The 10,187-nt window shown below is 43.0% G+C and overlaps 1 protein-coding gene across 1 annotated transcript in view; it reads right to left on the reverse strand.

The window, feature by feature from the left end:
- Nucleotides 1-375: 375 nt before the first annotated feature.
- Nucleotides 376-10,187, reverse strand: part of IDS (iduronate 2-sulfatase) — a 137,801-nt gene continuing 127,989 nt past the window's right edge. Inside the window, exon 9 of the mRNA XM_078688634.1 lies at nt 376-918. Coding sequence (XP_078544760.1) covers nt 449-918 — 470 coding nt within the window. The 3' untranslated portion in view covers nt 376-448. The remainder of the gene's footprint in view (nt 919-10,187) is intronic.

The raw sequence follows: 10,187 nt of genomic DNA on the forward strand, positions 1-10,187 counted from the left end.
TGATGCTTAGCGAAGCTTAGTTAGTGAATACCAACATATAAATATATTTCATAAACTAGTGCGTAGTTGTCACCTCTGGGCAAAAATCCTAATCCAATGAACATTTGTTGGAGCTTCACTAGAGTCTACATAGGGGGCATCCTATTGAGTTTTAACTGGATCAATGAAAATACCTAGAAATATAACTGCAAAATTGCACTGAAGTCGCTACGATGTAATCCTCTGACAATTGCCACAATTTCCTTCTCACTACATGTGTGTTAATGAGACTCCTTGCTTTCCGTGACCTCCTTTATCTCAGCGGATGCCACCAAGAGAAATGCAGCAATTACCTCCGAAGGCATTAAATAAAAAAAAAAAAAATCACTAACAATACAAAGAAAAAATATATTTATTTTAATACAAAAAGTAGTGTTTTTGAAATACAAATATGACAGAAATGTACACTTCATGGTCTCATGAATCCAAGAAACTTTGTATAAACAGAATCCTGCATGGTTTGGTTGTACAAATTATTATCTTGATTAGGATCTTCCTCTACAAAGTATAGCTCTCCTGCATGAATATCCTGGAATGTAGGACTAAAGTTACTTGGATTATAAGAGACCCATATAGTATACCTATAATCTATGGTTCGAATAGAATAACCCATGATTTTTATATCTTTGAGGTCTGGTAGATCAGAATTCCACTGAGGAATATCAGAAGGTCGTGGATACATACTGAAGGCAACAGACTCTATGAGATCATCGTCTTCATCATCCGAGACGTTGAAGTGTGGCACAAGGCTTGCAGCTTCCGTGCACAGATCAATACTAAAAGATGGGTCAGGGCAATCTGATGGTGCAGGAAATCCCACAAGTTCCGCTAGTGTTGAGAAGAGAGCAACAAGTTCAACAAGAATACCTCTGGTCTGGCCTGTGAAGAGAAGAAAAATACTGTGTTAAAAATCAAATGCATATAGGTGGTCTAAAGTTAACCTCAAAGTGACACACACACTGATGATTAAGCACTTCTTCCCTCATACACATTCCTACACACACCAATATGTTAGCCACCGATGAAGATCATGACAATATTGAAGCTGTGAATATTTTCTAGATTTATAGGCACAGCAACGTGTACGATTTCCAAGTTGTTTAAATCAAACTGGGGCATGAAGTAGGATCAAAAAGTCCTGAATCTCACCTACTTGATGCAGTATTAGTCTTAATATGTCTGAATAACTGTAGCCATTTTCTACTCAAATATTTGGTTTTACCTGTAGAACTTGGAACAGGCAACAGGATAGTTATCAAGGTATCATCCAGGGAGTTATCCCTCATTATTTCTCTTCTGGACAACACTATGAAGTTCACTTGGATTAAAAATGTCTGAATAAGAGGGCTACAACTCATTTGTATTAAACGGCTATTAAACATACTCAAAAGGATTCGATTATATTAGGGGAGAGTTTTGGAAAAACTATGAACCCTGATGAAATTCAAAAAAGTTGTTTGAATGAAACACGTTGACTGTACAAAAGACATCCAACCACAAACATAAAAACAAGTATATATATATATATATATATATATATATATATATATATATATATATATATATTACCTACTGGCGGTCGCCAGTAGGTATATATAGTTAGGATTTTTTCTCTATGGGATTTTTGAAAATTCTATGTCTAATAACTTTGGCGTTTGTGGACGGAATTGGCTGAAATTTTCAGGAAAATGGCACATTTTGTTTCTGAGCAGCCCCTGAAAATTTTGGGGGGGTTCGTCAAGGGGGGGCCGAGAAAAAAGGGGGGTCCCAAAACGCGTTTTTCCCATGTTAATTTCCATAGGGCGGTTGGCCTCACTTTTAGCCCGAACGGCTGAATGGATTTGCACGAAACTTGGCAAAATTGTAGGGACTGGTAGCCCGATGTGCCTTTTGTAGGTCTCAATATATGTGCTGCAGTGGATTTTGAGAAATTAACGTTTAAAAAAAGATATATATCTGTAACAGCGGACTGGGCAGCGGCCCAGGACGCGGACTTTTCGCGCAACGGAGCTTTGTGAAGCGAAGCTGATTGGTTCTCCGGCGTCTGTCAACATTCCAAATAGTCCGTAGCGGCCGCCATCTTGTCTCTCGGTAGGATCGAGAGACAAGAGGAGGCGAAAGCGAAGGGGCAAATGACCATAAGGGGGAATAGTAGATCCTCGCTGACCCCCTAGGTTTGATGTGGAGGTTTTAAAAGGGCCCCGCGGGGCAAAAAAAAAAAAATAATAATAATAAAACGGCTGAATGGATTTGCACGAAACTTGGTAAAATATTAGGGACTGGTAGCCCGATGTGCCTTTGCTAGGTCTCAATATATGTGCTCCAGTGGATTTTGAGAAATTAACGTTCAAAAAAAGATATATATCTGTAACAGCGCACCGCTTCGCGTACTTTTCGCGTTACGGAGCTTTGCGAAGCGAAGCTGATTGGCTCTCCGGTGTCTGTAAACATTCCAAACAGTACGTAGCGGCCGCCATCTTGTCTCTCGGTAGGATCGAGAGACAAGAGGAGGCGAAAGCGAAGGGGCAAATGACCATAAGGGGGAATAGTAGATCCTCGCTGACCCCCTAGGTTTGATGTGGAGGTTTTAAAAGGGCCCCGCGGGGCAAAAAAAAAAAAATAATAATAATAAAACGGCTGAATGGATTTGCACGAAACTTGGTAAAATATTAGGGACTGGTAGCCCGATGTGCCTTTGCTAGGTCTCAATATATGTGCTCCAGTGGATTTTGAGAAATTAACGTTCAAAAAAAAGATATATATCTGTAACAGCGCTCCGCTTCGCGGAGATAAAATTATATCTGTATTACCTAGCTGTTGCTAACACCAGTTAGCGACGGCTAGTAGGAGATAGCGACCATCTTGGGTCCCACTTTGCATGTGAGTGATATTTATCACTAATGACATGCAAAGTGGGCATGCCAAGATGTTAGCGACTGGAAACAGTCGCTAACATCGCTATCTCCTATTATCAACTTTTGGAAATATTCGAGATAAGCGCGAATATCTCCAAAAAGTAACAGCTGCCCTGAGCAGTTCTTAGCCATGTTATCCAATGGGAGGTGGATAACATGGCTAAGAGCATTAGCTCGGTAATGCATGAATATCGCTGACTTTTCAGCGATATTCATGCATTGCGGTCGTTTATCGTATTTGAGATAAACCTTGATAATAGCAAGGTTTATCTGCGATAATTTCTGACGGTAAAAAAATCTTTGCAATGCATCGTTAGGGATAAATATCGCTTAACTTTGGTAATATGCCCCAACATCTGTTAACGTTCGATTCGAAGGAAATCAGGAAGTGTTGAAAAACATTGTCTGCGCCATCTTGTCTTTTTTCAAATGCCACACTTTTGTCGTGCACGGCAGCCATTTTAGATGCCTTGACCAGACCCACTCTGTGCACGCTGTCGATCCTTAGCATGGCTCCCCACCCTCGCAAGCATCTCACCCAGGCAGTGGTCACCCCCGCTCTCTGTCTTATGCATGGGTAATAAACCTCCCCCCATCTGCGCTGCTCTTCCCTGAGAATCACACCCTGTGCCCGCCCGACACCTCCCTTTCGCCCTATTCACTACCGCACCCTCTGACACTCCTTTTCCTCTGTGTCCGATTGTCCAGGCCGGTCCTAGGCTATCAGCTAGCCCTGCAGATGTAGTTTATGGCCCCAGCTGTAAAGAATCACCCCTCTTCAAAGGAGTTATAGTAGATCAAGGCCCACACTCGATGAGATCCGTCACAGCAGAAGCGTTGCTATTATCTGAAAACCATCCTGTATTGTGATTGGGGAGGGGACCGAGCGTGAAGCGGAAGATTCCAGGGATGACTCTTTGTACATCAAAGTTTTTACAATTATGTGTCACATTAAAAATATATAGCACTCCGTCAAAGTTATAAGATTATAAAACTTTAATAATTTATAAATATATACAAGAAAACAAAAATAGTAATAACATATAAACATTTTTAGGGAAAAACAACGAAGTAGCGGTCGGCTGTGCGAATAGTCCCAACGCAGCACAACGTCCAGATTTCCGGCGTGGGGCGTCGCGGGGGGTGGGTCATCAGTAGCAAACTGTTGTGCGAATAGTTCCAAGGCAGCAGAACGCGCCGAAATCTAGATGACACGAAAGTGATGTCTAGTAAGTTGCCACCCAGCAAATAACGGCGTGGGGCGTCGCGGGGGGTGGGTCATCAGTAGCAAACTGTTGTGCGAATAGTTCCAAGGCAGCAGAACGATGGCACCAAGGTGATGTCCAGTAAGTTGCCGCACTGGTTTTGGTATCCTACAATGCTGCTCTGAATAACGGCGTGGGGCGCCCCGGGGGAGGCGGCGTGAACGGGCCTCTCCAGGTGGAGTCTCATCTGTTTTAGTGGGGCGCCCCTTTACCGTTTCAGTTGCCATTCCGTCCGCTTTTGGTCCACTGTGTCAAAATCCGCCATTCAGCTGAGTTGCGCCCACTCGTGCGGTGCAGCGATAGGCGGCTGCCACAGGACTCTCAAAATGGCGGCAGGCTCTTTCCTTTTTGGGCGTGGTCCACTGAAATGGCCCTGGGACACCTTGGAAATCGGACGCTTGTCTGCTAGGTCTTGGACCCCATTCTCGAAAGCGTCCCCTCCGCCTTGAGAATTCATCAAAAGTTTTGGGGGCCCCGACTCCTGCAGGCTTCTGGTGGGGAGCGGCTGCCATGATTGCTCGCGGAATGACCACGACGGAGCTACGAGATGGTGGTGCTCTCATGCTGACGCCAGTTTAGTCTGAAACATCCAGAAACAAGGTGGGGCTTTCATCGTTTGGGGGAAAAAAAAAGTTTTCATCCAATGAAAAGTGTTGTTTTTAGGTCATATGATCAAGCCTTCCATCATTAGGAAACCAAAAGTAAAATGAACCAATGAAAAGTTTTATAAACAAGTCACATGACCTGTTATGCGGCATAGGGTATAAAATGCGGAGAAAATACGTTGGCACGTGAGGCGGCGTCAGTAGCGGACCGATGTGCGAATAGGCCGAAGGCAATACAACGCGCCAAGATCCGGATGGCACCGAGGTGATGTCTAGCAAGTTGCTGTACTGGTGTGGTCATCCTACAATGCTGAAACTCGGCGTGGGTCGCCCCATTAGCCTGTGAGATGGCGTCAGTAGCGGACCGATGTGCGAATAGGCCGAAGGCAGCACAACGCGCCAAGATCCGGATGTCACCGTGGTGGTTTCATAGTTGAGAGGCACTTCATCTGCAGTGGGGCGCAGAGATCCGGATGGCACCGAGGTGATGTCTAGCAAGTTGCTGTACTGGTGTGGTTATTCTACAATGCTGAAACTCGGCGTGGGGCGCCCCATTAGCCTGTGAGATGGCGTCAGTAGCGGACCGATGTGCGAATGGGGCCAAAGGCAGCGCAACAATATTTTCTGAAGAGAAGACACCAAAAGGTGCTGACATTCCAAGATCCGGATGGCACCGAGGTGGTGTCTAGCAAGCTATGCAGTTGAGTTGTGTGCGCACTTGCGGCGAATAGGTCGAAGGCAGCATAACAATGTTTTCTGAATAGGAGACACCACAAGGCGTTGAGATTCGGTTACCACCGAGGTGATGTCTAGCAAGTTGCCGCACTGGTGTGGCCATCCTACAATACTGCTCCGAATAACGGCGTGGGGTGCCCGAAGGGGGGGGGGAGCCGGCGTGAATGGGCCTTCCTAGGTGGAGGCTCGTCTGCTGTAGTGGGGCGCCCCTTTACCGTTTCAGTTGCCATTCAGCTGAGTTTCGGCTGCTCTTGATGCTACAGCGACAGGCGGCTGCAAGAGGACTCTCAAAATGGCGGCCTGTTCTTTGGATTTGGGCCTGGTCCACTAAAATGGCCCTGGGACACCTTAGAACTCGGACGCTCGATTTTTTTTTCCTTTCCTGTACATGCAAAAAAAGGTAAATGCCCGGTACGTTACACGCTTCATCTGCCACGATGAACTCTCCAGAGGAACCGAAAAAAAATATAGTTGTGGTAACTATACCATGCATCGTCATATGGAGAGGTGGCACCAATTAATTATAGTGCTGCATAAAAGAGAGATTTGGAGGAGAACCCCTGACCTGCTAGTACATTCATCAAAGAAGTGGCACTGAGAGCTTCAGAGGCAAGGGAAACGGTCCCAAATATTTAGAAGAACTTTGGAAAGATTAAAATGACATGTTTAGATTGTGGTAAATTAATTTCATGTGGACAGATGAGTGTTACTCTAATAAATACAGCATATGAACATCATCATAGTCGATGGTTGGTAGAGACATTTTGACTATATCCTGGACCTGCCCGTCCTCGCCCAAAATGGCGCCGGAATAAATGGGACTCGTAACTCCTTGTTGTGTACTGGTTGCAGAACCTTGAAATCACGAGATACGTATGCAGTTTTGAAGCACATGGCGGGCGGGGACGAGAATTGATTGAATATTTCGACATCCCTATTGATATTAAGTTCTGATGTGTTATTGATTACTGTACTGTTGAAAGTTCGAATTAACGTCACCCATGGTACTTGCCCGCAAATGTATATCTAGATAATTTTATTGTAACTGGCCCTGTCGTATTTTAATTATAAAATGTACGTCCACCGATTCCGTAACTGTTAGACACCTTAGTTCTTGCAACCTAATGGCCCGCCCGTTACGTTCCTCTACAGTGTAATTGTCTATTCATCATATACGATTACAGTTTGCTCTGTGGCAGGCCCACGTGGTTATAGGCTCGTATTTGTATAATGAAATTTTCACAATAAAGGTTTTTAAAAGAAAACATGGTAGTAGTATATACATTGGTAAAGTTTTTAATAATAGTGACTGCTTTAGAATCATTAAAAGGCAAGTGAAATAAAGCAGACCAATTACATGAAGGGTAAAAGGTATAATACGAAGGAACGCAGTAAAGATAAATGGTCAAGGGCTGTTGTGTTTTCTATTCCTGCAACATAAAGTGATCGATAAGAATCTCATATTCAGGCGTATCGGCGACTAAGACAGCAGGTCGACCCTCTTTTGCTCAACGGCTCCGTCATGGGACGAAGAAACGCTCTTTTTCTCGAAAAAAGAATATATTTTACTTGCAGGACAGTTGTAAAATTTCCGGGAAAGTACATTAGCCTGGAACATTATAACATATATTTAAGAAAAAATAATGTTCGGAAGTAATGAAAAGCGTAATTTTTAGGTCATATGACCAAGCCTTTCATCATTACAATAAGAAAAGTAAAATGAACCAATGAAAAGTTTTATTAACAAGTCACATGACTGGTTATGCTTACGTTACGCGCTGCGCGCCCCGGATGACTTCCGGATGCGCTAACGCGGCGCGTCATATGACGCATTACGCGAGAACGCAGGTACAGAATACAGTCAAAATGTCTCCACCAACCAGCGGTCGGAAGACAACCCCTTTCAGCAGGCTAAATAGTTCTGTTAAATGACAACAGAAGGGACAGGCAACAAGAACCATCAGTCAAAGAGGGGAGGGCTAGTTCTTCTCTACCGGGTTACATTGGGGCGCTACCGGAACTGATCGAATTGGTAGTCTACAGTGTTTCTGGATGTTTCAGACTGACGCTGGGGTTAGCATGAGAGCAGCACCATTTCGTAGCTCTGTCGTGGTCATTCCGCAACCAATCATGGCAGCCGTTCTTTATCGTTATTTTGGGCGGGGTGGGTGGCGGAGCCGAGCTGTTTTGCAGCCATCATTGTGTGGAGTTCAGTTCATCTCACTAGTTTTGTATTTGTCATGAGGGGTTGTTCCTAATGTTTCTATTTTAGCGAGGTCAAAAAGAGATCCCATTAGTGGCCTACTGATTTTGCTCGATTCCTTTTCTTTTTTTTTACACGATTTTTCGTTATCTGCAAAGACTAAACAGAGTATTGCGACTCTGTGTTTGTTTGTAAATAGAGAATGAACCAAAGAGAACTAATTCTAAAACAGTAAATACTTGGATAACAATCAATCAAATGGAGAGAGAAGCAGGCACGACGGATTACAACGGGGGCAAAGGCCTGCGTTAACTACCTTTCACTATCTGCAAAGAGAGAGTACTCCTAATAGAAATGAGGGGGGGGGGGCACCATTCAAAGCAGATCAGTGTGCATAAACACGAAAATGTTTTCACTTACCACGTACTTGACATTCGACAGCTTATGATATTTGCTATTAAAAAACCATTGAAATTCACTGAAAAAACCATAGGTTATAGACCATATATAGTTAGGAATTAGCATTTACAAAACCTTGAAAATTCACTGAAAAAACCATAGGTTATAGACCATATATAGTTAGGAATTAGCATTTAAAAAACCTTATTTTACTCACACAAAACCATTGAAATTCCATATATAGTTAGTTGCACTAACTATATATCGCGCACCCGCAATCCACTGCTGATCATGTCACATATTACATCATTCATGACATGGTCAGTGACATCACTGATGACATCACTGATGACATCTCAAATGACATCACTGATGACATCTCATTTGACATCATTCTTGTGCTAATACGATAAACCTCTTCAGACTCTAATATAACCTTAGATACACTCAGTGTATACAGACACTCACACACTGCCACTCATCCATGGAGTTACTCACACACCCAGTCAGTCATGCAAAGAAACAATCTCACCTCCATTTCTTCAACTATACAGTTAAACACACCTTACTTATTGAAACATATACTAACACATATTTACTCTCTTATACAATCCCTGATACAAGTTCACAATGATCGATACAACCACTCACTCATTCAGTGGCTCTCATGCAGTTATTTATATATGCCAACTCTCACATGTACTGTGTTTTACATATGTACTTACTATGACATGTAACATTGATATCCATTCACTCATCAATACACTCATGCACACAGTCAACTGCCCATGTAGCTGTTTCCACATGCACTCTTGAACTCATACACCTAGTGAATAAACTCCTCACACATCTATTCATCCAGACACTTATACATCCACTCATTCTTCAATGTAAAACATATTTAAACTTTACAAAAACACACAGACACTAGATGATGTCATCAGTGATGTCATTTGAGATGTCATCAGTGATGTCATCAGTGATGTCACTGACCATGTCATGAATGATGTAATATGTGACATGATCAGCAGTGGATTGCGGGTGCGCGATATATAGTTAGTGCAACTAACTATATATGGAATTTCAATGGTTTTGTGTGAGTAAAATAAGGTTTTTTAAATGCTAATTCCTAACTATATATGGTCTATAACCTATGGTTTTTTCAGTGAATTTTCAAGGTTTTGTAAATGCTAATTCCTAACTATATATGGTCTATAACCTATGGTTTTTTCAGTGAATATATATATATATATATATATAGAAACAGTCCCTCTCGGCAAGAAGGACTCAGAGGCCAAAGGGGTTTTCTGAAAAGCCAGCTCGTTTTAATTCATCTTTTAGCAGTGGCGGCGAATGCATTTCGGCATAGTCAGCCTTCTTCAGCGCCCAACACTGAACACACCCATTAGCTTCCACCTGAGTAAAATACTTCCCAGCGCTCGCTGCTCCTCCCCCTAATGAAGTCGTCACACCATATATATATATATATATATATATATATCCATCCAACGAACCAGGAACCCATTCGAGAAAGGCCACTTGGAAGTAAGGTACAGCACGTACTTTATTGGCAGCATGCTCGTGACAGAAATAGCAGGAAACCACATCACAATAATTAGGTTGCCAGGCGCGTTTCGGACCACCTCCCTCCTTTTGTGGCGTGTAATGTGTAGAAATGCAATTGCTAATGTTCCCAGTTTATATGTGTAACACCCGACCTCAAGGGGGCGTGGCCATGAAATACGGCCTTCTGGATGTTGCAGTGCATAAATGTTTTTAGCCCCAGTGGGCGAGCAATTCATTTCAAGTAAAACACAGTTCAAAAATCCCAAGTGGGTAGAGGTGGGAGACAGCCATCCATCACGTCGCTTTATCACCGCAAATCGTGTCAGCCAAAGGCCCTAAATGAAGGGTGCCATATGGTCAAAAGTATTAAAAGGTTACCAAGCAAGTGCAATTTGTTTCCGAATGGGAGATATTCCCTATATCAGTGCTTCAGGCGGTCATTACAACTCAACATAACCAA

This window comes from Lissotriton helveticus, chromosome 4_1 (assembly GCF_964261635.1).
Source record: "Lissotriton helveticus chromosome 4_1, aLisHel1.1, whole genome shotgun sequence".
Lineage (NCBI taxonomy): Eukaryota > Metazoa > Chordata > Amphibia > Caudata > Salamandridae > Lissotriton > Lissotriton helveticus.